This window comes from Falco rusticolus, chromosome 6 (assembly GCF_015220075.1).
Source record: "Falco rusticolus isolate bFalRus1 chromosome 6, bFalRus1.pri, whole genome shotgun sequence".
NCBI lineage: Eukaryota > Metazoa > Chordata > Aves > Falconiformes > Falconidae > Falco > Falco rusticolus.
In genome coordinates, this window is record NC_051192.1 from 11,533,893 (window position 1) to 11,561,783 (window position 27,891).

A 27,891-nucleotide genomic window follows, 5' to 3' on the forward strand; every position below is an offset into this window, starting at 1 on the left:
ACGCCCTTCCCTGCCGGGCGGGCACAGCGGCTCGGCCCCAGGGGGGACAGGGCACCAGCGGGCCGCTCCCCGCCTGGCCGGGGCCGCCGCTTTCCTGCCCTGTTTGCTTTCAGGGCGTTTGCCTTGGCTGCTGTTGGAGCAGTGGGAGGTCAGTCTCACACTGTGTTTCAAGGAGGTGCGACAGAGGAGGGTTGGAGGACATTGCCGGATCCCCTGCAGCACGCTCCTTTCCTCCCCCTTTTCCTTTGCAAGGCACTACAGGTATTTTTGCTCCCTCCTCTTTTCCTTCCTGTTCCCACCTTCTTCTGCCCCCATGCCTGCTGAGCCTCGGCTCCCGGGTTGTGTCTCTGGCAGGTGTGAGGGAGCCATGCCCTACGTGTACCAGGACTCGAAGCCAAGGCCACCGGCACTGCCCGGGGCTGCACGCACCACCCACAGCTCGGGGAAGACCTACGAGGAGCTGAAGCAGGAGTGCCTGCACAGGGGCGTCCTCTTTGAGGACCCTGACTTCCCCGCCTGCAACTCCTCTCTCTTCTTCAGCGAAAGGACACCTGTCCCCTTCATCTGGAAAAGGCCCGGGGTGAGTATGCCGCTGCATTCTCTCCTTCCATCCTACCAAAAGCCAGACACCGCTGCGCTTTGGGATCACATCAAACGCATGGCGTGTTCATGGAGACAGAGACCAAGCGCAGGAGGAGACCCTTCCCACCACCCACAAAGAGCTCAAGCTGTGGGACAAAAAGGGTTGGAAGGCTTCACCCCATTTTTCGGATGTAGCTTGTTGTATAGGCACACTTCATGCATATGTATTTATGTACATGCATAAACAACCTGTAATCAGCCTTCTCTGTTATGTTATTGCCAAACAAAAGCAACGCTAAGATGAAAGTAAGAGCACATGCGAGGAATTAAGGATCAAATGCATTACAATGATGTTCTAGCTATGTAAGAGTCAAGTGTTGTTGAATGTACGAAATTAATAATTAAGGTTAAACTTAAAAAAAATCAAACCTTTTAACTTCTAGAGTCTGAGACTCTTATACTTGCTTGCTTCCATGGTGAAACACTGAGAGATTACAAATACATGCCATGGTTATTGAGCTATTCAGCAGTAGCCAAGGGCTTGATGAGTATCTCTTAATGCATCTTGCATAACAATCATTAATAACACAGCAAGAGCCTGAAGCTTCACTAGTCACATGCTCTCAGATCACAAACCCAACATCGCTCCAGGTTCCTTCTCCTCACTTAACTCTGTAACTACTAGCCAAAGAAAACTTGTGTCTACATTTATTTCTTTGCCAGTGACTGATGTTTATTCTCTTTTTCTTCATAGTCTGAAAGCTTCTCCCTTAGTAGAGCACTTTCCTTTGGTGACACTGATACCAAGGAAGAAAAAGAACAAAATAAGCTTTTGGCTTAACTTAATCCACATTGATAGGCATTCAAATGCCTCAGCGACTGATAATTAACATAGTGCCACTACAGAGCAGAATTAAATCTACTACTCTTGGACAAGTTTCAGCTATGAAAAAATAAGAGATCCCTACACATGGTATGTGCAGCCCCCATAGGCAGCGTTGCCTGCCTTGCCTACCTGTGCCCCAAAAGCCGGGTGGGCTGTGGGGCTGCCCCCCAGCACAGCATGGAGCTCTGGGGCTGAGATGCTTTTGGTGTGGCGGGGCATGAAAAATGCAAGTGCCTGTGACACTAAATCAGAAAGAATGGTTTTCCTTTGGCAGCCATTAGGTGCTAGTCTGTCTTGTTTTCCATTTGGGGCTTCACAATAGTTAAACTTCACTGCAAAATGTGACCAGGAGCAGCTGAGAGCTTGTGTGTGGTACCCAGGGACAGCGGAGAGCAGTTCTGTCTGTCATAGTTGTCACAGTCTTCTTCAGGAACTTTGTACACTGAACTGGAAGCATTTCCAGGATGAGTAAGTTACCTGAAATAGTATCTGCTTTTCTTTACACTCCAGTTCCCACCATGCAAGAAGGTGAACTATTGTGAGCTGCAGAATGAGAAATAAAGCTCAGGGGAGGCTGAGAGGGTGTGTAAGGACAGGGGTTTAGTTATGCTTTTCTCTGGCTCCTCAGCACTTAAGCTAAATCAGTTTCATCTCTGTCACCCATCAGGAACAGCAGCAAAACAGAGGCACTGTAACACCATTTCAAGTGAACATTTTACTTTGCCAGTGGGATACAGGCCTGGAGTGTGTGCCAGGTTAGCTGCTGTGGCTCAGCTAGCAAAGTCGTGGTGCCAGAGAGGGCGAGCCCAAGAGCACAGCCTCTGTGTAGGGTACCTGTGTTCAAAGCGCTTTTCACGGTGACTGGCTTTTACTGTCTCTATTTTACAATAGCTTGGATGTAGTGTAGCACAATACATGCAGGGCCAAATAATATTAGTCTTCAGATTTACACTCTGTTAGAGTTTTACCTTTATTCATGAGAGCAGAGAAGGCTTTCTCGTTATTTTGACATGCATATACCTGCAATGTATACACGTTTGTATGCAGTGTGAATGAGACCCTCAGCTAGCCCTAATCTGTAAATTTCCCACTGCAACGTGAGCTACGTGGATCCACACCAGATGAGTAGCTCTTCCTACATAAATCTTAAGTGCTCTAAGATTCAAAAAAGATATTTAGTGATTTTGTCTAGCCATTCCTTTCATTACAAATTAAACCTTTGGAACTGTACCTTATTAAAATTTTAGAATAATCTGAAGACCCTTTTGTCATTGTATTTCCCCTTTTGCCTTCCCTTCTTAATTTATATCTAAATTCAGCTCCTGGGATAAATTTAACAACTCAGTATCTGGGAAAGTTAGACATATAAGTTGAAGAATGAAAGAAAAAAAGAAAAAAGAGGAAAGACAAATGTGTTTTACCAATGCCAAATGAGTCTATGGTCTACAGAAGGAGGTAAGAAGGAAATTCTCTTAATATGGACAACCACTGGCAACTGGTATGACAGGTACTGTATGCTGGAACCAGACAGAGAAATGTAATCACAGGAATGAGGCCATCTGAACAGCCTCAGCCTGCCTTAGGTCTCCACGTACCCCCCCTACCAATATGAGAGGCACAGGGGAAGCAATTTGTTTTCTTTTGAGACTAAAGAAACACAGCTTTGATGTAGCATCAGGAGAATCATCTCTCTGAGGGCTGCGCATCCTTAATTCTAAGTAATATCCTTGTGCAGGCAAATCCTTGAATTACTGAATGCTGTGTGTGTATGCAAGATCCACCTCTGGGGTTTGTCTTTTAATATGATGAAAGCCCTGATACACATTATCATACCATCCAGTCTGAAAATTCCTTTAAAATTAATATTTTTCTAACATCCACTTAAAAACTGCAGAACAGTTTTCTTACGTGTAGCAGGGAATATGGCACAGGTCCACTCAAAATCCTTTCAATCCTTTTCATTGATTTTTCTAAAATTATTATTTGTTTTCTTTACACATAGGAGATTGAAGATGTTTTTCCATATGTCAGTTGTAGAGCTGTGCAATAAGCAATGAGCCATGAATCTAATGTTCAGGCCCACATCAGTGGAAAGGTTTTTTTATCTTGTCCCTTGCTAACACACAGAGTTTCTTGGAAACAGCTAAATACAGTCCTTGCCACAAGAATTCTGTTTCCCAGGAGCAATGGTGCTAAAAAAAGGCATATTATTAAAGATCAGCTACTTTATCAGCTGTTGTTATATTAATGTCTAAAGGCAATGATCTGTGTTTTTTATTGTTCACGTCCAGTCCCTACAAGACTGAGTGTATTTAACAAGCAGGAGGAGCTGCTGTTTGATTTCCCTTTGCTCCACGAACCAGGGGCACACAGTGCTGCAGTACCTCCTCCCCAGGGCACCTGTGGCTAAGGCACAACGTGGCCCCTGCCTCCTCCCCAGCAAAGGCAAACAAAAAATAGGCAAACCAGCTTCCTCCTGATTATTGCCTCTGCAGGGTGAGCGTTGCAGGAGCAGAGCTGGTTCTTTACAGAGAGTGTCCTGGCTCCAGCAGTGGCCAGCAGCAGATGCTTCAGCAGTAAGTGCAAGAAGCCGGCCACCACTATCAATATCCTTCCCTGATGGCCTCACAAAATGCGGTGATATGAACCAAAAGCAACTCCGTTTCCTTCTAAGCAGACGCAGGGGTTAAATGACTAAATGTGTTATTCTATTTCCCTCTCCACCCCACTTTAGGTTTGGGGTTTTTTTAATTTTTTTCCAAGTTTCTACTGCTTAGGCAGAAGGGTCTGCTTCATGCCATAGGACCTGCACTAACTACCAGGTCAGGCTGATCAACTACAGGCGTATACCTCTAGTGATATATTAGATACCCTCCTCCTTTTTCTATTCAGTTCAAACAGTTAAATTCAATCTACAGTTCACAGGAAAGGGGAGAAAAGAGAGAGGAATTCCTGCCACATTTATTGGCTTACCACTGTAATTTTTCTATCCAGCTGTGGTGTTAGTAATTGAACTAAAACATGCAAATGGATGCTTGAGGATTGTTTTAATGCCACCACGAGCACCAGTCCCTCCGGCCTCTGAGAACACAAGGGTGGGTACTGTTACCTCCTCTTAGAAATTAACTGTAAAACAAACAAGGCTGGAGTCTACCTTTGTTGTTTGCTTATTTGAGGAGGAAATGGTCCTATGATTGTCAGACATGATATGCTGCAAGTATTATGGTACAGGTAAATAAAAGGCTTAATAATGCATTTAAAGGTAAATTGCCAATTTTAGTTTTTCTAATAATTTCAGGAAAACAAACAAACAAAAATAATAAAAAAGAATTAACCAGGGTTGTAATCTAACATTGAGATTTTGGACCAGGTTGTGCCATGATATTTTAACAATTGCCTACAGATGAATAAAGAATGCCAGCCTTTCATTAACAGCTAACTAATTAAAAAAAAATGAGTAGAGTTGATTTTATAATTGCTCTACAACCGTAATTAATTAGCAAGGATTCCCCACCTAGTGTTTTTGTGGTGGCTACACTGTTGCAGGATAATATAGCTAATGTAGCACACACTGTGCTGCAAGTCTGGGCTCAGAGTGATGGTGGTATTTTTCTGGCACATTCTAAACCATTTCTGCATGTCTCCTACTCTCACAGGACATTGTCAAAGACCCCAAGTTTATCCTTGGAGGAGCCACAAGAACTGACATTTGCCAAGGGGATCTTGGTGAGTGATTCCCCCGGGTGGATGCATTAATGCCCATACCCTGTGAGGAGCAGCAGGAATATCCTCATACGAGGGGATGTTGCCCCTCCTGAACTGGTGGGAGCAGTGAAGCTGGACATACCGCCAGCCCTCACTTCTTTGGTAGCATCCTCCCACCTGTGCCAGGGACCATCCTGGTGCCGTGGGATTCAAGATCAGGGAAGGATCTCCACTTGAAGGTACTGTGAGCCCAAGGGAGCCTTTTGTCTACCAGTACCTCCAAACTGCAGCACAGTCTGCTCTGGCCAGGAAAGGGACATGCTTCCTGGGGGCACAGGAGCTGCCTTGGATTTCAAAACGGGTGGCAGCTAACTGCCATAACAACTCCTCTGCCCCCTACACCACCACCTTCTCCTCCTGAAGAAAAGAAAATGAGGGATTTTTCCCCCTTCTCAATTCACAGGTGACTGCTGGCTATTGGCAGCCATAGCTTCTCTCACGCTGAATGAAAAAACACTAGCAAGAGTGGTGCCACTGGATCAAGATTTTGGGCCAGATTATGCCGGAATATTTCACTTCCAGGTAAGATAAACTTCTGGAACAGCATGAGCATATTTCTGTCATTACATGTCACGGACTATTTTTCAGTGGGGTTGCCAGTCCTTGCAGAGGAGACATTGGAAAAACAGGGATTACCGAGTTTACACTGTTGTTTCTGTTTTGAGAAGCAACCTAGAGGGTTATGTCAGCCTTCCACAGGCATGCACATAGCCACTTCTGCTCTGTGAAGAGATATATGGATTTATAACTAATTTCTAATTTTCCTGGGCACACAAGCCTCACTTAGGATATAAAGCCTTAAAGGAGTCGGACTAGGATCTGAATGTGTGTATCTTAAAGGTGTCTTGAATCATGTGGTGACTACTTGTGTGGATATATGAGAGATGTTATCCAGACAAGGAGCTACAGTACAGCTCTACACTTTAAGCCTTAGTCTTTCTTAAGATAAGAAAAGACTTTTTCTTCTTCCCTTCCTTCGGAGCAGCCTAGCATTGTATAGTGGGAACAGATGATTTACATATGACTTCTAATCTGGCCTATGATTGTCACTAATTTAGGATTAGAAGTGCTGGGACACCAGAGTCTTATGCCTAGGAAATGACATGCTGTCAGCAAATTCACGCCCCATCCTTTCTAAATAGTTTTGGCAGCACAACGAGTGGCTGGATGTCGTGATCGATGACCGATTACCCACCTTCAAAGGCCGGTTGGTTTTCCTGCACTCAGCTGAACGCAACGAATTTTGGAGTGCCTTACTAGAGAAAGCCTATGCCAAGTAAGTCACACTGCGCATACATAATTTGCTATTTGTACATACAGTATTCACAACTCGAGTGAACGGCTGTTATCCAGTATTTTTTCTTGGTGGTGGTGGGTTTTTTTTGCATTTGCTGCTGCCCTAATCTAAAGATGTTACATCTATCTCTGGTCCGACTTCCAGCACATCATTAGATACAAGCCCAGCTAATAGCAACAGAGTTGGATCAAAGCCTGAATCCTGCCATTTTTCTGTTGAGACTTCAATTGATAGTTTTGGCTAACTGTATTTTTAAATCATTTTTTAATTATTTGGCAGGTAGCAAATCACTGACAGTGATACTCGGTCCTTGCCAGCCTGACAACTGGCACTAAAGAAAAAAAAGCCTCAGGCTTTAAGGATATGGAGAAATGAATGAATTAAAAATTCAGTTAACAAGGAAAGCAGAGTAATCCCAATGGTCCTCCCATATATCCTGGGTACATTCTGGGGTACTTCTTTTGATTTCAGTGCCGTTGCTGCAATTTTACACCCATGTGAGAAAGCTCTCAAGCATGGGTGCCTTCAAAGTTTTGAAAGCACATCTCACATCAGCATGTCTTTTCCAGGCTGAACGGCAGCTACGAGGCTCTGAAAGGAGGCAGTACAATAGAAGCCATGGAAGATTTCACTGGGGGTGTAGGAGAAATGTACGAGGTCAAAAAGGCTCCTGACAACTTCTATGAAATCCTAGAGAAAGCTCTGAAAAGGTGCTCAATGGTGGGCTGCTCTATTGACGTAAGTAAGAACTGGGGTCTGGATTTCTCAGTTTAGTTTTGTGGTTTCTGCATTTTAAAAAAGCTGCTTTTAAAGACTGATTAAATTAATAACGAGTAAATGGATATGCTCTTAACTCTGCAAATAATAGCTATGAACTGATAAATACGTAATATTAACGTAGTCCTTCATACCGTTCTTAAAAAGAAAAGAAAAATATTCATCACTTTTCAGCAGTTGACAGCCATTGTATTTAAGGCAATGACGATATGAGTATGAGCACTCAGTGAGTGAGCTGTATTTCCTGACTTATTTGGTCACTTAGCATTAAAAATGGCCATAGCTTCTTGAGGACTTACTGGTTCCAGAGACTATAAAATTGTTGTTTTTCAGCCCTGAATTCTGTAACAACACCTGTGGGGACTTGGGGGACTCAAGACAGTTTTCAGGATCAACACATTTATTTGTAGACAGGGGCTAGGGATTAAGGTATGTCAGGTTTATCCCTCCAGAGACTAAAACCTTCAGCTTTCCCAGACAAAATGTTGCTGGTGGGGAGCACCTGCATAGGTTACTTAAACTGCTCTGCCAGTGTGTCTGACCCAGGGTAAAAGGAGCCATCTTTGGCTTTCTGGTGAAAAACACCTGAGCTGCTCAACAGCAAGAGCGAAAGCCCTGCTGCTGTTCCTTGGTGACTGTGCTCAGCGGGAAAGGCAGTTCAGAATCAAAAGTGTGCCAGGTTTCTCCACCAGAATGAGCAGCTGCAGAAAAAGGCTTCAGAGCAAATGAAAACTCCCACCAAGCACAAAATGTTTAATTTCCCTTTCAGGCACTTGTAACAAAGGCAAAGGAAGTGCCCAAGCTGGGGTCTGCTCAAGACCCCCATCATCGAACATTTGGCCAGGCTGAGGGAGACCTCTCGTCTCAAACCAATTGCTTGCTTGTCTGAAAGCAAAGCTTTTCCATGAACTCTTTTACTCAAGACTGTGCCCTCAGCTTTGGGGTTCAGTGTTTTTGTTTCCTGATTTGAGTTTCCCTTTCTCTCCTGATGAGCTTCTGCTGCTTGCAAAAACTAATTAAATATTTCTTGAACTATAGAGGGAGTATGATACTCAGCTGGCTGATGGGACCCCTTACTGCCATCGTTGCTCCATCAGTGTCTTCTTAAAAGAAACGAGACCATATCAACACTTGATCTCAGTCTGAGAGCACCTTTTCCCACTTCTTAGCTGACATGAACTACATTTGCATGGGAGTTAAGACTGAGATCCCAGAAACGTAGATGATGTTGATACCTTCTCTGCCCCTGTGATGTTGTATTTCAGTCTGAAACTATATTATTTTCCCTCTAAGTGGACAATGTTTAAAAAAAAAATAATAAATCCTGTTCTGTCCTCAAAGGACATCACATTGCCCCATCACTGTATTGAGCAGACAGACAAGTTCCCTTTTCATAGTACTGGTTAGCCACTGACCTCCCACCTGATGCTTGGAAGGGACCACGTGGCACCACTTGCTGTCTCACTCAGATTCACACTTTTTTTCCCATTTTCAGACCAGCAGTGCTGCAGAGTCAGAAGCCAAAACCCCCTTTGGCCTTATAAAGGGCCACGCTTACTCTGTGACTGGCATCAGTGAGGTATGTTCAGCAGTGTGGGGCAAGGAGAGACCTGGGGGAAAAGATAAGGGAGTGCCCCCCACCCTCAGGTGACATGGGGTGTTATTCTACTGGAATTATCCAAATTCCCATCCATCCTTCCCTCCCACATCTCCTGTAGCAGTCTGCACCTTTCGCCCAGCTGTTAACACTAGCTGGTCCAGCCTCTGCAGACTGAGAAGTCCTGCTCCCTAGCTATTGACATTTGGTATTTTCTTTATTTTGTTTTTCCCCAGGTGAGCTATCGGGGCCGGCAAGTGCAGCTCATAAGGATAAGGAACCCCTGGGGAAATGTGGAGTGGAATGGCCCTTGGAGTGACAAGTGCGTGTGCTGTCCCATACACACTGGCCTTGTGAAGGCCAAATCCCAGCTGCTGCTGCACAGCTAGCTTTCTGTAGCCCCAGCTATTCCACAGAAAATTAAATCAAGGGTTTGCACATATCTAGCAGTATTACTACCATACTAACATGGCACTCTCAGTATTTTCAAAGCTGCTCAACTATGGGGACATTGCAAATTTAGCCCCCAAAATCTGGCAGTAGCAGAAATTTTGCATTAATATAAATGGGATAAGTTTTAGACAAGTTTAGATAAGTTTTTAGGAGAAATTAGACATTTGGGATGATTGTTTATTTTTTTGCAAGCCTGTTGCTGTAGTGCTTGTAACAACATTCATACTACACCTACTGCAGATAAGCTGGAAACTGATATTGTATTACCCCCTGTAAGTAGTTTATGAGCCTCTAGTTGCATTTATTGTTCTGGGTTACTAAACATGTCAGGAATAGGCAGAAACCTTACAGGTTATATATGAACATTAAATGAGACCCTCTTCATGTGGTACCCACTAAAGTTGTGGAAGGACCCAAAACCACAACAGGGTTGGTCTGAAAACCAGTCTGGTTTTACTACTGAAGGTAAACAAAGAACAAATAATACAAAAGAAAAAGAAATTACATAGTAAAAAACAACACTGCATTCCCTTCCCCCCCCTCCCCCTACACTTCTCAATATATTTTTGCAGATATTCAGGGCTTCATTTTTGTTTCACTTTCTTCTACTAAGTTAGGGTTTTTTTTAATTCACACAGATGTAGAAGAGAGGAGCTGTAACCGGCCTGTCCCTTTAAAACTGTTGAGACACAGCCATCTGTCGGACTGCTATGAGTCCCCATCCTTAACATGACTCAGGAATAAATGAAATATTTCCACATCAGCTATAATCTTTTGTTATCTTGAAAAAGAAAATAGGGATAATTGGCATATATAATGAGTGATTAAATCTAAAAAAAAATTGAGAGGTTGAGATCAGGACAGGCATGTGTCAATTTGTGCTGTTCATTGGGAAGGCTGTCGCTGCAAAGCAGAGCTCCGATTCTGCACCTGGGAGGTTTCCTGGAACTCAAGATGCAGAGGGGCTCACAGGTCAACACAGGAATCTGTTGCCGTTTCACAATGGTTCCTGTAATTACAAAGCTCAGCACAAGGTGCCTGCTACTCCCAGTTTATGTCAAATTGGAAATACAGTAGGGCATTTCCAGCTGTTCCAAAAAGCTGTATCAGACTTTTGTTTGGTTTTGATCTGCTACCTCTGGAGTTGTAGGGGTTAATGACAGGAGGCAAAGACTTTACCTGGAACCCCAGTTACTCCAGCAAACAGGGGAAAGAGTCTATTTGGTTCCCATTGACTCGATTTTGAAGGAACATCTGGCCATAAATTACTGACAAACATAAAAAGGGAGATGGTGCTACAGATGGAGAACAGATTTAAGGAGGGATGTGACCTACCAAAATCTTGAGGTTTACCAATAACCCTATTATGCCCAGTCCCAACAACTGACAACAGTCCCAGCTCCGAACGCAGGCAATAACTCACACAGGACTACAGAGCAGCTTTGGGATCTTTGGCCTGGTCCTGCTTCCAGCTACGTTAGTTGGGTGTCTGTGACCATGAGTGATAGCAGGATTCACAAAACCTCTTAGACACATCTGTGTTTGTGTGAGCCACTCAAATAAACCACAACTGGAAGGAGAACAGCCTGTTGCTGTGCCCAGCCAGTCATTCTGAGCCAGAGAAAATTAATCACCACATACCTGTAGTAAAACCTGGTTTTGTTTTCTTGCAGCTCTCCAGAGTGGCATTCAGTCAGCCTGTCAGAGCAGAGACGCCTATCTCAGACAGCACTGGATGATGGAGAGTTCTGGTAAGCCACAGGTTTTTAAAGTGTGTGGCTTTAGTCAGAAATCAAGGTGCAGGTGGCCAAAACGAGCAATAAGGAAGAAGTCTGTGTGAGGAAATGCTCTGTTTCTGCTCAGGAGAGATCAGGTAGAATGCTCATTTGGTTTTCTATGTGTTTCATTTGTGCCCATGTCTATTTTAATAACAAAAGGTATTTTAAAAGTCAGCTTAGTTAATGGAATAAACATATTTCAAATACTGTGTGTCTGCCATGAAGGTAACACCCTTTAAATCCTTGCCATGAACCAAGGGAGGCTCTACAGAAGGGAGCGATGTATCTTCTGTATCACCTATGAAATGCCTTCAAGGTTGATGCTAGGCATACAATGGAAGGGAAGGACATCCCGAGAAGCAGTGGTACTTGTTATGGAAAGTAAAAGAACACCAGGATCTGTGTGAAATGATGGAAAATTTCAAGAAAAAATGAAATTAAATGGGAAAAAGAAAATGCGGTGGAAATTGCTTTAGAAGTGTGAAGTGTTCTTCATGCCAAATTCACAATCTCAGACAGAGCAGATGGCTGACTTGCACATGATTCCCCCCCGTATCAATGGTGCTGTGCACTACTGACAATGTGTCTAGTCACATTTTCTAGGGCCAGATGCTCATCTCTTTTACACAGAGGTAAATCTAGAGACTTATGCAGTGGAGCTATTCTAGATTTTTCCCAGAAGTTAAACCAAAGTTCAGCTTTAGGCCTGAAATGTGATTTGAGATAGACAATGCAGCACATTGCTCCATAAAATGATTTACCCTAAACTTTGATAACTTTGGAGGGAAGTATATCCAATAGCTGATCTATTTCTTAAGTATTTTTACATAGGATATTTTGAGTTATTTTCCTACTGACATTGCAAATGCAGTAGGGCATTTCCAGTTTTTCCAAAAAGCTTTTTTGGTTTGGTTTTTTGGTTGGTTGGTTTGTTTGTTTTTTGGTTTTGTCTGGTTTTGACCTGGCTACAGCTGGAGCTTGTGGGGTGAATGAAAAGGAGGCAAAGACTTTACCTGAAACCCAAGTAACTCCATTAAGTCTCTCAATACCAGGGCATGACTTAAATCCTGACTGTGTAATGGAGGTACAAGTGTGCAACTAGGCATCAAAGGAGCAGTGAAATTGATTAAAAAGTCATCTGTCCAACAGAGCTGAGCTGACAAGTAAGTCCTTGGAAGGCCAATAAAAATTAATGAAGTTGGGAATATCCAGACAAATGTTGGCTTTCCTCATCCAGCATCTCAGCCATTCAGAGCAGAAACAAAAGCCATTGGGACTGAAATTTCTGCTGAAGGGGTTAAGTGGACAAAAATCATATGCATAAGGAAAGAAATGCTTCCAAAACCAGCCAGGCAAGTTTGATACCAGCTAAACCCTCCACCCAGTCCATCAGACTTATTTTTCCTAACACCTTTTGACTTCTGTGTATTTCTCTAAGGAGTGTTTGCCTCTTTGCCCCCTTGTAAGCCACACCTTGATGGTTTCCCCATCAGGCTTCACATACAGACTTTACATGTGCAATAATGTGATGTATCCCTAAAGACATTAAAAAGGTCAGATGAGGAAAAAGATGAACACAGCTGCTTCTCTCCAGCTTTCAGTTTGCTCCTACTGTGGTTCTTGCTGATGCAATTTAGCTGAGGAGATGGCAAATGAGGTATATTCCTGCTTCTGCAGCTGAGGACCTTCGGCTGGTCTATTCAGCACTTGGCTTGCCTCCCTGGAAAGCTTGGGTAATCTTTATGAGGTGCTTTGAATTCTGCTGCTAGAAATAGTGAGCAGCAAAGTAATTAGGTCTTCAAGGGTTCAAAACATGATCTCAATGACATGCATTATTATCTTTGGGATTAGCAAATAACATAAGGTGCAATGGGGCTCCTCTCCTTGTTGAACACAACCAGTTTTTACTGAAGTAGACTTCAGTTTTACAGTCACCGAGCCCTTTGGGCTGTCTGGAAGCTGAAAGACAGCCTAAGAAACCTACTATGCACTCATGAACAACTTCTTTAACTGTGCTGCAGGTGTTGGACCCAGCTCATTCCATGTGCTGACTGCACACAAAGCAATGGTCATTTCTCCTACACAGGCTCATTTCTGTTAAACGAAAGAGAAGAAAGTAGACATATACCTGTTTGTTCTCGTGTATTGTGTTAGACTTCATCAGCAAGGGAAATCAGATCAAAAACTATGAAACATTTAAAGCAAAACAGGTGTCATAACATCAGAGTGTCTTCAGTCAATGCAAAAAGGCAACACAACTGTAGAGGACAACATGGGATAAGGCAGCCAAGGTCAGAAACGTCATCTAATAAGACCTTTTGTCCCTTTTGCTCTTTGAATTTCTGAGAACTGAAGAAAATCTTCATGACGATATGCTGAAGGCTGGCTGACCTCATTAATTACACCAAAGATATGTTGGCTACATATTAGTCGTTCAGTCTGGTCCAGATGCTTCTACTCAATGTGAAGAAGTCATGCTGCTATTGGCTAAGAAACCAGCTTCTCACTCACTCTAGTCCCTTCCCTCCCAAAATCAGAGGGTCACAGTCTTCTCTTCCCTTCACCAGTACAAATCCAGTACAGTCCTAGGGAAGTCAGACCAGGTGTTTTACCTCTTAGGAGCCAAATCTGATCTATAAAGTGCAACTCCTTCATCAGCTTGGCAGTATGTTTCCAAAGAGCCCAAAATTGCATAGTGTGGCCAGGAAACCAAGCCACTTGGAGATAGATTTTGCTGTGCTGCACCTGCTCTAGTGTACTGAGCATCAAAGTGAGAATCAGTCGTGCCTAGGGTTAGCAGCATGTGGGAATAGCCAACAAGAAAGAGGATAGGGCTCAGGAAATCAAACCCTGCTGTTTCTTCCCACACTGAGAACAAGTTGTAAAATGGCTCATAGCAAGTGTAAATTAAGACCACCACAGACATCTATTATTTATGCAGCAGAAAAATGGAGCTAGCTGTGTTTAGTTAACTACCCTGAGGACTAGCTGGGTCCTATCTGCTGCCACTGCCACAGATAAATGTGTGGTCTTGGAGAGATTTTGCTCTCCTGCTACTCCATTTTGTTGCTAAGCATCAGACACTGGAGGAAAAGGATAGTTATAGAAGTTAGTGTTAGGGAGGAGATCCATTTCTGTACATTTTTTCTATGGTCCGTGGAGAGAGAGGGGCTCTTACAGATAGTGATTGAGAGCAGAGGACACACCTGGGTGCTAGATCGCCCTCAGGAAGGTCTAATACCTCTACTCTTTTACAGAGGGAAGTTCTGCCTATGAAGGCTACCCTCAGTCTTAGAGCATACGGGCCTCCCGTCCTTGCAGCGCCCACCTTGCAAGCTGCTTTCTCTTAGAGAGCTTCCCTGCTCTGTTTCTTTTGCCCAAGGCTGCACACCATGCCCAGTGGTGCCTGGCTGTGACTGTCCCTTCGCTTGGCTGTTTGCTCAGTCCTGAACACCAGGCTCCTTGGCTAGCAGGGCTGTTGGTATCTCTTTGCCCTTTTACTTGCTGGACAAAATCACATTGCTTATCTGCTTCTTGGCACGCTGAGCAAGCTAATTTCAACCAGCCCAGCCTAGCAGCTCAAAACCACCCATATTGTGGCATTTGCTTCCTCCTTCCCATGGCCATGTATATGTATCCACCTTGGATATAAAATATATATAGCGCAATCTATGTGACACAGTAGCAGGCCGAAGTTTCTATACCACCTTCAAGGGCAGGTTGGAGCCACCACTCAAGTTGGAACACAATTTTTAGCTCTTGTGTTTGGTGTATGTTTTTGCTAGGACGAGGTTCCAGGCACCCATGAAGGAGGGGAGGGTGAGCAATTTGAGCCTAGGCACCTTAGCAGAGGCCCAAATGGGACTTTAACTGCAGTGTGGACAGGTTAACCATGCCATGGCTTGGCTAATCCATCACCATATGTCCCCTGTACTGCTGGCACGCGGCTGGCATGGAACACACTGCTGATTTGTAAGCAGACTTAGCTCCTGCACAGATGTCTGCCATCCTTTGGTGGCTCTTCAGCAATATAGATGCAGCCATTAAGGCCAGGATGGTGTTGGTGAAGTAACTCTTTTCACCATAGGCTTTGTGCCAGTGTCGCTTCTTTCCATCTTATACTCAATCGAAATTGAATAAAATCAACAGTTATAGTATAAAAAGAAAGGTGTAAGAGATATCAGAAGGAGACCCAGACAATAAGGTTGCTTGTGTTTTACACCACAGTGAGCAAGAGCTAGCTTCTCCCCTGGTGCACTGCACTTGTCCATGGTCACTGAAACTATTCAGACCCACGTGAGCTGGTGATCTGGCCCTAGGACTCTGGGGAGTAAAGACTTCTGCTGGACAACCTTCACTGGAGTGAATGACTGCTTGTTCCTTCCCACGTCTTTTCACTCAGGATGAAATTTGAAGACTTCAAAGTGCATTTTGATAAAGTTGAGATCTGCAACCTGACTCCGGATGCCCTGGAAGACAGCACTGCCCACAAGTGGGAGGTGACCATCCACCAAGGGAGCTGGGTCCGGGGATCCACTGCAGGAGGATGTAGAAATTTTCTAGGTAAAGACACGCTGCTTTGAAAATGAGAAGCAGGCACTGAAGTCTTTACCCACCCTCAGCCACCTCTCCTGTTACCCCATAGCCAGAATTGTGGGTGCAGGCCAGGCCAGCTGAGTCTCAGCTAGCAGGAACCAGCCAAAAGGAAAAACGTTCATATGGTCTGACTTGAGGCTTTGCGGTAAAAAAGCTGCTTTCTTTGCTCTCAAGTTTGTTGGATCTGATTTGCCTCTCATTTACATTTGCATGATCAGGACTAGCTCCAAATAACTCACTGAAACTGCAGCAGTAAGTGTAAAATGAGACAAAAATCCAGTTCAGCCAGCATGTTTATGTGGCTCCGAAGTAGTGACATGGATCTGAACTGTGTTACTCCGGTCTGGCACCAGCACTATGAGATCATTGTAGCTATGTACTTTTAACAAAATCCCATCTGACAACTTTATTTAAACCATGGTAACTTAATAAAGTATCAGCCCTAAAATCTTTTCTACACCTAGTTCCATGAAGGACTTTGGGATTTGGCTTGTTTTCTGCACAGCTTAGTGGAAAGAAGCATGACAGCTAATGGAAAAACTAAATTTGAGCAAAACCTCAGCTCAATTGTCCTTTTTGTCTTCTTTTTTTTTTTTTTTTTATTAGTAGTAGTGGTGGTGGTATTATTATTCTGAGGAAATAAACTCTTTGGTGTTCTTTACATTGGCAGAGACTTTCTGGACAAATCCACAAATCAAGCTACATTTGACAGAGAAAGACGATGGACAAGATGACTGCACATTCATAGCAGCACTGATGCAAAAGGATCGCCGTAAACTCAAGAAGCTTGGTGCTGAAATGCTAACCATTGGCTACTCTATTTATGAGGTACTTTATTACTTTTACAGTGCAGTAGCCACACTATCAGTATTAGCATCTTTCTCTGAGTTTGTACCCCTGTCAGTCATCATGTGGTTTTAGAGCCCTTGCTCTTAAAATAATCTCAGTTGCATTGAGCTCCATGGAGAATTTTGATGTGGTCGGCATGGAGCCCTCTCAGAGGAGGATTTAGGAGTCCCTACAGGGCCATGGGTTATCAGGACAGACTCCTCAGTCCCATGATTCTGTCATCCATTGCCTGGCTCCCCGAGAGGGGGTGTTGCTCCTTACGAGCCTCTTGGGGTGCATCACACACAGGAGTGCCTGACCCTGAGCGAGGCTGGGATTGGCAAATCTGTTGTCACTGCTCTGTGACACCCTGTCTGAGACGGTGATATATAATGGTGAGGAATGTTTAAGCAGCAAGACAATGTTCTAGCGTCCTCTTAGACTGCCTTATGGGCAGGAAAGGACCACCAGCAATAGGTCCTTGCCATAAGGTGGGAGCTAGGTTGCTGTGAGCACCTGGGTGAAGGGATCAGAGTCAGGGTCACAGCCAGGGGAGAGGTTTGTGCCAGGCAGACTTTGGCTCTGTGACTGGGAAAGGGGCAACCATGGCCCCCAGCACACCCCAGACAGTGCAATGCTGCCTTTGTTTCCACTCTTAGAACCCTGGCAGAGACGGACACTTGGGCAAAGACTTCTTCAGGTACCACCCCTCCAAGGCCAGGAGCAAAACCTACATTAACTTAAGGGAAGTATCTAACCGATTCAAGCTGCCGCCAGGAGATTACATTCTTGTTCCGACCACATTTGAGCCACACCAGGAGGCAGATTTCTGCCTGAGGATTTTCTCTGAGAAGAAGGCCATCACCGAGTAAGTCAGCAGTGAGCCCTGGTGCTCACCTATGCATGGGGCTGTGGCTGCTGCGGACAGTTTGGCTGCTGGGCACCCATCCCTACAGCAGAGCCCTGGCAGGGAAAGCTCCTGATGGCTTGCTTTTGCATTTGCCCATTTTTGCTAAACCTGAGGAAACAGGGCTTGCCATGGTGAATCTGGTGGAAGCTTGACAAGGAAAAGTTGCTAGCTGCCTGGTACTGTTCAGGAATCTGTGAATGCGGCAGTGTTTGTTTCCTCCCAAAGTTTATCCAAATGACAAATTTATCTTAAAAAAGGGTATTGAGGAAAAAGTGAGTTCACAATGAATAAAGAATGAAATTAATTCCTGAGCAGACAGCATGCACAGCTATGCCCTCCCTGAGTCCTGCTTAAAGACTGCTTTAAGGGCTTATACCAAAATTTAAACAGTGCAAATATCTGATTGTCTGATGAATTTTATCTAAACTTAAACTGTTCAGTAAAAAATGCAGTTTTATCATTCACCTCTGGAAAATGTAATAAGCAAACTTTCACCCTAGGCAGATGTTGTATATCTTCAGATACCGAATAAGGTTTTGTTTTCTCCAGGGATCTAGATGAAAACGTTGCCATTGATCTCCCTGAGGTAAGTCCACAGAGTTAAAATAGCAAGAAAATAGCTCAGCAGAAGCCAGCACACACTGCTTTTACTGTCTTTGGCTAAAACACGTTCATTTCACAGGAATGTTACACAATTGCCAGCTTTGTGTATGTGACTGAAGCAGTCAGTTCTGCTGAATATGGTAAAAGAGCTGTATCAAAATCATAATTGCTATGCTTCTGCACTTGCTTCAAGGCAGTCGGCATCAGCCAGCACCAGAGGTGGCTATCAGCCACCATGGGTGGGCTGAAAGCCCAGCCGTTAGCACCTGGGAGGCACACGGCCATTCATACCTTTTAGAATTTTATTTATTATGAAAAAATAAGAGGCAAAAGAATGTCCACAGACCTACATTCGTTTTGCATACAAATATCCTTATTTTGCTTAGCAGTATCCTCAGGGCTTAGGAAGGAATGCTTGATACATATGTGTGCCTACTGAAATGATTAAATTCTTTTTGTTTCTGAATGTCCTGGTCTGCCTGCTGAGCAGTAATTGCAGCTGAATCTGAGTCAGCTCCTGTTTAAGTGTATCCCTGCAAATAAGCCATTAATTGTGGTGTGCCTTCCCATGGAAACAAGTTAAGCCAGGTTCTCATGTGTCCCTCTTTACCGAAAGCTCTCCTCCGAGGACCAGCTAACAAGTGCATCTCCATTCCTGGGATCCCAGGGCCATGTTCAGTAGCAAGGTAAATCTGTTCCCCTGTCCCAGTACCATCAAGGGACTGCATCCAAACTTGTGCAGAAGGAAGTGAGGAACATATATACGGCCAAAAAAAAGTGTGAGTGGCCAAGCAGTGTCACCAGTGCCACTTTGGTGACAGTGCACTAAATAGCACCCATGTTGGCTCTTCTGTGGGTAGAGAAAACGAAGCTCAATTCTCTGCTTCCTGTGCTGTGCTGTTGCCTTCTTTTCCCCCATTTTTTTGGCCCAAGAGCTGCTCTCTGTTCACATGGTCATCCTAACTATAGCAGTGGCTCTACACCGTTGCATCTCTCTGCTCATCAGTGTAGACTGAAGCCTGGACTCTACACCCTTGTGAGGGCACTGAGGCACTGAGCTGGCAGCCAGCCAAAAGTGCATCCAGGCTCAGGATGGCGCTGAGTGATGTGCCAATGTGCACCCACCTCTGGCTGGTGCTCTCAAGAAGGGAGAGAGGTCCCTGGACGATGCCACTAGAATGAGCTCTGTAGAGCTGTGGTTGTGCATGGCCTGGGGAAGCAGAGTGGTGCAGGGGTGGGATGAGAGCAGTGGTGTTTTCCAGGATGGGTGCTCTTGGTTTTGACATAGCCAGGACAATGGCACACTACACAATCCCATGGGTGAAGGAAATGAGGAGGTGAGGCTCCCCTCAGACAGCTAGATGGTTGGGAGGCCTCAGGTCTAGCAGTGTTCGAGAGCATGTGTATCGTTATTTTAAGAGGTACTGTAGTCCCCTGATGCACTCAGGGGCTATGTGCAGGAGAAATGTCATGTTTTACAATTCTTACAATGACTTACGTGTTGATATTGCAGCCTCTAAACCCAAGCCCAAGCCCACAAGAAACGGAAGAAGAAAAGCTGTTCCAGGCACTGTTTGAGCAGATTTCAGGAAAGGTGAGTGAAAAACCCTTGTGGGCCACAGCAAGGTGTAGAAAGAGGGGACACACTTCTGCTCCCACCCAGGGCCAGGTGAAATGAAAATGACGCGTTTGGGGAGGAGAATGCGTAGTTGTAGTGTGTTCTTTGGGCACCAGATGTCACCACGCCTTGTGTCTAGATGCAGAAGAGGGCAGTCCCCGGTGAGCAAGCAGGTGGACCAAAGCTAGAGCTCAGGCTCTAGGGAAGCCTACCTGGTTCGGTGTCCAGCTGCAGTTTACTTTTCCTTGAATCAATGGTTACTGTTTAAGTTCCCCTTCAGACAGTCTTACGCACAGCAGCACTTTTGTATTTCGCCAGCCCTTTAGTGTTTAGCCTTTTTGGGGGTTTTGTATGGTTCTCTTTTCCTGAGTTGCAATAAAGTACAGATGGGTGATGTTTGTGCTTTCTGTGGTTTTTCTTATGTCTGATTACAGAAGCATTCAAGTAACAGATGCTGCGGGGTTTTTTTTTTGGTTGTTTTTTTTTTTTTACTTTAGGACATGGAGATAGCTGCGGAAGAACTCAAATATGTTCTGAATGCTGTATTACAAAAAAGTAAGTGCTCTAAGTTAAGGGCGGTAAAGAACTTTATAAAAGCTCCCATTAAATTCGCTTACAGGTGGAAAAATAAAAGCTGTGTTATGACTCCTGCCTGGTGTCCTCCAGCCAGCCAGTGCAGATCCAGGAAAGCGTCCATGATCTAACCACGAGCTTGCCCTGCCTCCAGCATGATCCATGCCAGCTCAGTGAGACCAGCTCTCCATTGCACTGCTGCTCTGCTGTGGAAAGACAGGTGCTGGGCTGAGACTTGTAAGACCTGAATGTGGTTCATCACCCTGCTACAGACCCTTTGTATAATGGGAAACCTGGTGTCCTCTGAACCTCATCTCCTCATACACAAAACAAGGACAGTATTTCCTGTCAGATCTTCAGTAAATACTTCTTTTATTTACTTTTCAGTAAATACTTCAGTAAATACTTCAGTCCACAATCTGGACTGTGACTTCTCTATAGTAAGGGCTGTCTTCATCTTCCACCATACAGGTCCTCCTACGAGGAATAAGAGCCAGCTATCTCTGCTTATGAAAACCAGTTTTCTACTTTCAGTTTATAAAAGGCAGATTTACCCAATGACTTCTTTCTTATTATTGTCTTTTTTTCAGCAAAGAACATCAAATTCAAGAACTTAAGTCTCATTTCATGCCGAAATATCATTTCTCTTATGGATGTATCCTTTCAAATACGTGCTCGTGAGGCTAAGTGAATAGTGAATGTAATTGTCCATAGCATTGGAACCTGTCATAGCAACCACCAGAGTTGAATGTGGTAATGTCGTGCCAAAACATTACCCAAAGAAAAAGATTATACGGAAGTTGTATCATGATTTTCATTCTAGAAATTTAGGGTTAGGAGCTTCAAGACAGACCTTTTTCTGCTGCAGACTTAAAGGTAGATGCTTTAATGCTGACCACTTTTAAAAGTAATTCTCAGATTACTTCTGTATAGAACAGTGCATTTTTCAAGCTGTGCTTTATTTGAAAAAGGTCTAGAAGAGATAGGTCAAGAAAGGTCTGTTGTCTGGAGGGTTAAATTCACCAGACAGGGTCAGAAATTAAGGTTCAGCAGAGTGTTGAAAATTACTGATATCAAAGCTGCGGTTATTTTGACAAGCAGACTAAAAGCTGGAAAATCTGGTCTTTCAGCTAGATCCTGGAACTCCAGGAAGCAGACAGGTGGGCGAGAGTTGTCTGTCCAAATTTAGGCATTTGTGGTGTAGGTGTCTACATCTAATCTGGCTTTCTAGACTTCCTTTGTAGATAGTGAAAAGGGTGGTATAATTATCATCCTGGATGCACCTAACTGTGAGGGATGCTAAATGGCTGCTCAGACATTAGGTGAGATGAATCACAGCCCTGGGTACTCCTCCACCAGATTCATCCTTTGCAATGTTCTGGTGCCTGTTGAGTTTGCTTAGCATGGCTTCTGCTCAGGTAGAGCTATTTTTTGCGGTGTGCTTTCCTGATAGACAATTTTGTTACACGTGAGACATAACAGGTACAGTCCTAACAAGGCAACTATCTAATATTTGGTTTACATCTTGCTTGTTCAGCTTAGAAGCTCTTATCTTTTGCTTTTGTTGTTCCAGCCCATGACAGAGGTAACATCCTCTCAAACATTTCTAACAGAAAACCAAACCAGACAAAACTGTACCCTGTTAAAGCTATGTCCATAGCATTAAAATTCAGTGCAGATCAGTCACCATGCATATGCAATAAGAAACAGAGGACCAGTCCTAAATTTCCTCCCTTAAATACCAAGCTTCAGGAGGGAGCTGGTCCATGTTCTCGTCTCATCCTTACATGGTATTGGGACAGAGCCAGGGTGTGCACTTGACCCAGGAGCATGGCAGCAGTCCTAGGTTTACTATTTAGGATATAACTAAATAGTTTCCATGATTTGCAATGCTTCCAAGCAAATCTCTGCATAGTTTTGAATAAATGGGGAGACATCTCTTCCTCTGCTTTGGAAGCACAAGGAATGCAAACACAACCATCTCACTCTGGACATGGTATTTGGAGCACAATGGAGGAGCAAAATGACATGAATGCAAACCCAGGTCAACACTGGCAGAGTCCCTGCCGTGTCACATGCCACTGAATTCCCTGGCTACAGTCACCATGCAGTGGCATGGAGCGAGGGCAAAGTTCTACATGACCCCAGGAAGAAGAATCTGGCTGGGTAAAAAGACAAACTTTTTGCAGCATGGGATCTGTGGGTGCCCTCCAAATGCCAACAGTGTAGGTGCTTCAGTAATGGCAGGCATTAGCTAGACCCCACTTGGCACGTTTTGACCTTTGTGAATGCTGACGGAGCTAGCGTCCATCTGAGCACAAGCTTTGTCCTGGCAAGGGAGAAGGAAAGGAGAAGGCAAATGGGCCCATTCCTTGCTCAGCGTTCCAGAGCAAGTGCCCCGTCCTGCAAGTGAGCTGTGCTTGGGTGACATCAGTAACTCAGTAAAACAGGTATGAAGACCCTCACACTTCAGGGCAGGCCAGGCAAATCTAGTCGCTGCCTCTCAGACCCGCTATACAGACCTTTTTTTCAGGCCATGAAGACCAGACTTTGCCAACCTCACCCCACCACTCCCATTAATTTTTGATAGAGCCATTGCAACAAAGCGTGGTCTCTAGATAAAAATACTGAATAGCACACTGGTTGACTAACTCCTTCGAGTACAGTAGCAATTTGTTTGAATTAGGTAATTTAATTCTCTGAATCATTTATATCCCATTTACAACCAAAGCTCTTCTTGCCTTAGAACAATTTGTCTTTCTCCTGTGGAGCCTGTATTGCTCAGCTGTGTTTTTATATCACATAATGTTCCCCAAGTAGCACAGCCACAGCCATGACTGCACCTTATGAGCCATCCCAGTATTGGTTTCAGTGGCACCATAGGCTTTCCAGGCAACTTCACATTTTCTGCTTAAAGGAACAGTGCTGAGTAATTCAGACAGAATTTGGACTCTCATATAACAAATCCTTTTCCTTGATTCAGATTACCAGACTAGTGGCAACGGGAAACTGGAATTTAATGAGTTCAAAATTTTCTGGGAAAAAATGAAGAAATGGATAGTAGGTGACATTATTCATTGTATTTGTTTCTCCATTTCATTAGCTATTTCCTGCATAGTTTACTCTGTATGCGCAGACAAAAATGGAGACAGGAGTGTTTATAAGCCATGAGTTCTAACTCAAAACAACTGTTTTAAAAGTGTGGGGGCTTGTTTTGGATAGTCAAAGACATTCTTAGCTTTCCGTGATGCTAAACCATAATGGTTTTCTGGAAATAACAGAGATTTTTGTAAGCAAATCAACTACGTTTGGGATAAAAAATGTAATGGGCACTAATAAGCAAGCCAATCAAAATAAAACTTAAAGGAGTTTCCATTACTGCTGTTGTACGGAAGAAGAAACTGATGATTCATGACTAGTAGGAAACAATCATTTCCTAAGTCATTGCATTTCCATTATTGATTTCTCAGGAGTCCACTGTACTGAAGCCTGGGAAAGTGTTGATTCTAATTTTAAACACATTTCCATGGCAGTAAGAATAAGTAAGCTTGTAGAATCAGGCCACAGACTGAATAGTCAAATAAAGACATCATAATTGTTTCCTCATGGTCATTAATAGTTTCTTCTGAATCGATGCTTTCTCCAAGCATTCAAAATACGCAGTTCTCTGTTTCATGTCTAGTCCACCAGAAATGGCAAACACTTTTTCTGGGTAATAATGTCACATCGCTTTTAACAAAGGACACACTGTTTTTTAACAAGGGGGGCTTGAGAGATCCTTGTATCCTGTAGGAAGCTTTGCATGTATATTTGCTGGAAAATTTGAAGCTGGATGTGATGACAGCTCTAAATCACTCATATTCCAAGGGAGGCTTGTGTTTGTTGTCTCATTAAAATGATGGAATTTAACTCCAGTTTAATAATTACTTAATAATTAGGTCAAAATTCAAACCATTTGTACCAGTTCTTTTGGTTGTATCATGAATGTTGCTGTTTAGATCTTTTATACCTAGAAGAAAATGAGTAAGTGACAATCTTAACTTCTTGTTAAACGATTTGTCTCTAGTCTTCAGAATTATACAGATAAACAGAAAAAGAGATTAAGAGAACGTGTCAGTTAAGAGCTAAAAGACAAAGAACAATACATCCTTCCCAGATAAAATCACTTTTTAAGAAATCATGGAACATTTTATGAAAACCAACTCATTATTTTTTAATGCTTGGGTTTGGCAGTACGTTTAAGTTTCACAACAACCTATTCATATGACAAAGAGAATTGGGACCCAGATTTGCTCCTCGAGTTATAAAATCAGACTGTATCTAGACTAAAGTCTTGCCAGCTTTCTTAAATGCTTACGTTACACAGAGATAAACCCCTTGCCTTTCTATGCCATATCTGCGCTCCCTTTTGTATGCAAATACTGAGCTTTTCATGTGCTCCTTTCATAACAGAATATCTTTCTTCAATTTGACTTTGATAAATCTGGCTCCATGTCCTCCTATGAGCTTCGCAGCGCTCTTAAAGCTGCAGGTAAGACAAGCATCGCATTTTATCTGGGAAAGCTTTTGGGCAGATCGTCTGTGGGTGAAGGCGGCTGCAACCAATTATGCAGGCCAGGTACCCCTGAAAAGAGGGGAGTTCTAAACCCCAGAGAGGACTTGGGCACCTAGAGAGGACGTTAAGGGGACCAATTTTGCCCCAGATATCCCCAGCACTGCAGGGCAGTCAGAGAATGTTTACATTTTTATTGAACTCTGTTACAACAGGGCTGCACATGTGCAGGTTTAGACCCTGAAACAAACCACTTCAGAGTCTGTCTCTACTCAAGGGTCAGAGGAACAGTGAGCGAGCTGTTTGTTATACAGAGCAGTCAGTGCATTTGTATTTCATCACAAATTCTTTTCATTAAAGCTCCCAGTTTTGCAGAAATCCCTCCAAATTTCAAGGATACAGAATGGTCCCTCATACACCAAAAAGTGCATGGGCTAGACACTGCAGTGACTGCAAAATTTCTTGTTCAGAGTTTTTTATTCATTGCAAGCTTAAAGAACTTTGTGGCCAGATTGTTTTCTGGATGGGTGTGTGCCACAGAGTATCCTCCCATTAACTGGTTTTCAAGACTAGTTGGTAGAGGTCTGCAGATTCTTCCCCGGCCTACAAGGTTGCTCACTTTTCCTTTGTGCCTGTGTCATTGGGAAGGATACCAGCTCAACAACTACCTGCTGCAACTGGTTGTCCTCCGATACTCTGATGAACAGCTCCAGATTGAATTTGATGATTTTCTGAACTGCTTAATTCGCTTAGAGAATGCAAGTCGTGAGTATCTTCTTCCTCTGGAATTTCTTCTCCTTTGAAAAAAAAAAATGTTTCACTTTCGGCTACTGTTGAGCATATTGCACAATATCTGAGGTCAAGTGTGTACATGGCTAACAGAAAGGAGCTGCATTTAGCATTTGCTTTTAGGGTGGCTTTTCTCCTGTAAAGTGAAAAATGTTCTGCTGCTAATGGAAAATTTCCCCATGTGAAAAGAGCCTGCTTCATAAACTCTGCAGCAACATAGAAGGCATGTGAAGAATGCTGGCAAAGTCCGTGTTATGTTAGTTTCTTGTGGCTCACCCATGAGCTTAATTTGGGATCACAGAAGTTCAAGGTTCAAATATTGCTTGTGCCTAATGCAAAGGGATAATTGGCATACACGTGAACAGTTATCTCCTGTACATTTTACATAACTTTGCTTTTGGCTGAAGATATGGTGCCCTATAGCTCAAGGCACCCTAGGTGTCAGTTCATTTGTGCGCAGGTTCACTCTCGTTCCAGAGCAGCAGTAGTAGAGATAAGTAAAATGGCTGGATAAAAGCTGAAGGGTTCATTAGTGTGGCTCCAAATTCTAATCAAATGCAACTCTATGAGAAGCAAAATCAACTTTCTTCGCTGATTTTTTGGTTTGTTTTGTTCTTCTCTTCACTTTCTGGTTTGATCTGTGACAACAGAAGTAGTAAACTACCGAGAGGGAAAAGTTAAACAAGATATATAAAGAAAGGCAAATTGCTTGGCTTCATTTTGGAGTATCATCCGAATCCTACTGTTCAGCACACCCAGGGCACCCTCTTCCAGCCGAGTCCTGAAGTGAGACTTGCAGAAAAGCCTTAAGTCAGCCAGACATTGCCTCTTGCAAGGACTTTGCTTTGTCAGAGCAGCTACCACCACCGAGCAATCCGAAGTGATCCGCCTTTGCACCAGGCCCTCCCTCTCCTTGGCACGGCCACCCACTGTGGGATGGGGAGCTCATGTATGAATATGAATGAGGTGTATTTATAGCACTGCTGTCCTGTTTTTCATTTCAGGAGTATTCCAAGCACTGAGTGTGAAAAACAAGGAGTTCATTAACCTGAATATAGGCGAGGTATGAGCACAGCTTCAGAAACGCTGACAAAATGATGGGGCTTCTCTAGAGCTTTGTCCGCTTGTAAGAACTGGAGTATTTCTGCATGACACTTCAGGTGACATCTATGGCCATGAGAGTGGAGGGGGCACCTGCAGGATTCAGCAGGGCTGGGATTTTACAGTGCATGCACTGATTGCCTCTCCTCCATGCTATTTCCTTCCTTCCTTGCCCTCTGGTGTATTGACAACTTCCCATCCCCCTTTCTAGATTCTCTGTTTTTTCCTTCCTCAGGTGCCTGCTCTTGATGGGGGAAAGGGGAACCAGCAGCGATTCACTGTCCCTGATTTGTCCCCCAGGGATCAAATCAGCCTCTCCTGTGTATGTCCATCATCTGCTTCTCACACTGCTCAGCACAGGCTTCTTATTTTCTTGTGCTCTCTTTGTCTCCTTGTTGCATATGTGCGTTGTCTCTCATTTTGCACTAACCCAAAGCTTCCTGGGGCAAGGCAGAATGAATTCCTGGCAGAGTGTATGTGGGAGCCTGTGTGGACTGCTGGGATGCAGATAAAATCATGCTGTTATCAGCATCTAGTGCTTGGAGAGCTCTGCCTCCTTCCCTCCAAGCACAAAAGCAAATGCTGGCTCAGGTCTCTCCTAAGGCAGGACACAAAAGTCAAGTAAGCAGTGGGGGGTTCAGAGTGAAGGCACTGCTTTTGAACATCTCTCTTCCATTAGGAGAAAGGGAGAGGAAGGGAGAAAGGCCTGCAATAATTTATTGTAAATTTGATCTTTCTTCCTGTATTAGTTTATCAACCTGGCAATGAACATCTGAAGAAGTCTGCCTTGGATTCTGGGAGCTTCTTGCAACATTGCTGCCGAGACTTCTGCCCCAGCAGCTGAGGTTCGCTTTGCATGCAAACATTACCAGGAGATTTCATGCAGAGAAATATACATGCTGCCCGTCCTTTCTGGTCTCCAGCCTTGTTGATGAGTTCAACAGTCAGATCACACTTTTGTTTTGGTTTTGGATCGGGCACACATGCCTCTCAAGCAGACTGAAACTGATGTCCCTGAGTGACCACAGGTTTTTATGAAATAGGATTGTATTTAATTTCAGCACAGCACGGACTACAGTGATTAGAAGTCTCTCCTGCTGCTTGGCTACAGATTACTGTAAGATGCTTTTGAAAATATAAGGTTGCATAAAACTTTGTTCAGTTTGGAATTTATTTCCAAGCATGC

General features: G+C 43.8%; 1 protein-coding gene across 3 annotated transcripts; it reads left to right on the forward strand.

The window, feature by feature from the left end:
* Window positions 1–366: 366 nt before the first annotated feature.
* On the forward strand, window positions 367–27,845 carry CAPN9 (calpain 9). 3 transcript variants are annotated; one of them, XM_037391987.1, is made up of 20 exons: window positions 367–580; window positions 5,125–5,194; window positions 5,637–5,755; window positions 6,376–6,509; window positions 7,100–7,268; window positions 8,803–8,886; window positions 9,141–9,226; window positions 11,031–11,108; window positions 15,538–15,698; window positions 16,402–16,559; window positions 17,219–17,427; window positions 18,019–18,055; window positions 19,586–19,666; window positions 20,188–20,245; window positions 20,854–20,918; window positions 23,255–23,323; window positions 24,716–24,794; window positions 25,464–25,580; window positions 26,609–26,667; window positions 27,455–27,845. In XM_037391987.1, the coding sequence occupies exons 1-20, from the start codon at window positions 368–370 to the stop codon at window positions 27,479–27,481; spliced, it is 2,073 nt and encodes a 690-aa protein (XP_037247884.1). In that variant the 5' UTR covers window position 367; the 3' UTR covers window positions 27,482–27,845. The 3 variants fall into 3 exon arrangements, with proteins under 3 accessions (XP_037247884.1, XP_037247885.1, XP_037247886.1); XM_037391988.1 differs by lacking the exon at window positions 11,031–11,108; XM_037391989.1 differs by lacking the exons at window positions 5,125–5,194; window positions 5,637–5,755.
* The last annotated feature ends 46 nt before the right edge of the window (window positions 27,846–27,891 follow it).

Excerpts from the sequence above, each read along its gene's own strand:
- CAPN9 (XM_037391987.1), top strand. The coding sequence starts at position 368 with ATGCCCTACGTGTACCAGGACTCGAAGCCAAGGCCACCGGCACTGCCC. Across the intron at positions 7,269-8,802 it reads TGGTGGGCTGCTCTATTGAC|ACCAGCAGTGCTGCAGAGTC; the intron begins GTAAGTAAGAAC and ends TCCCATTTTCAG. Across the intron at positions 24,795-25,463 it reads CAGCGCTCTTAAAGCTGCAG|GATACCAGCTCAACAACTAC; the intron begins GTAAGACAAGCA and ends GTCATTGGGAAG.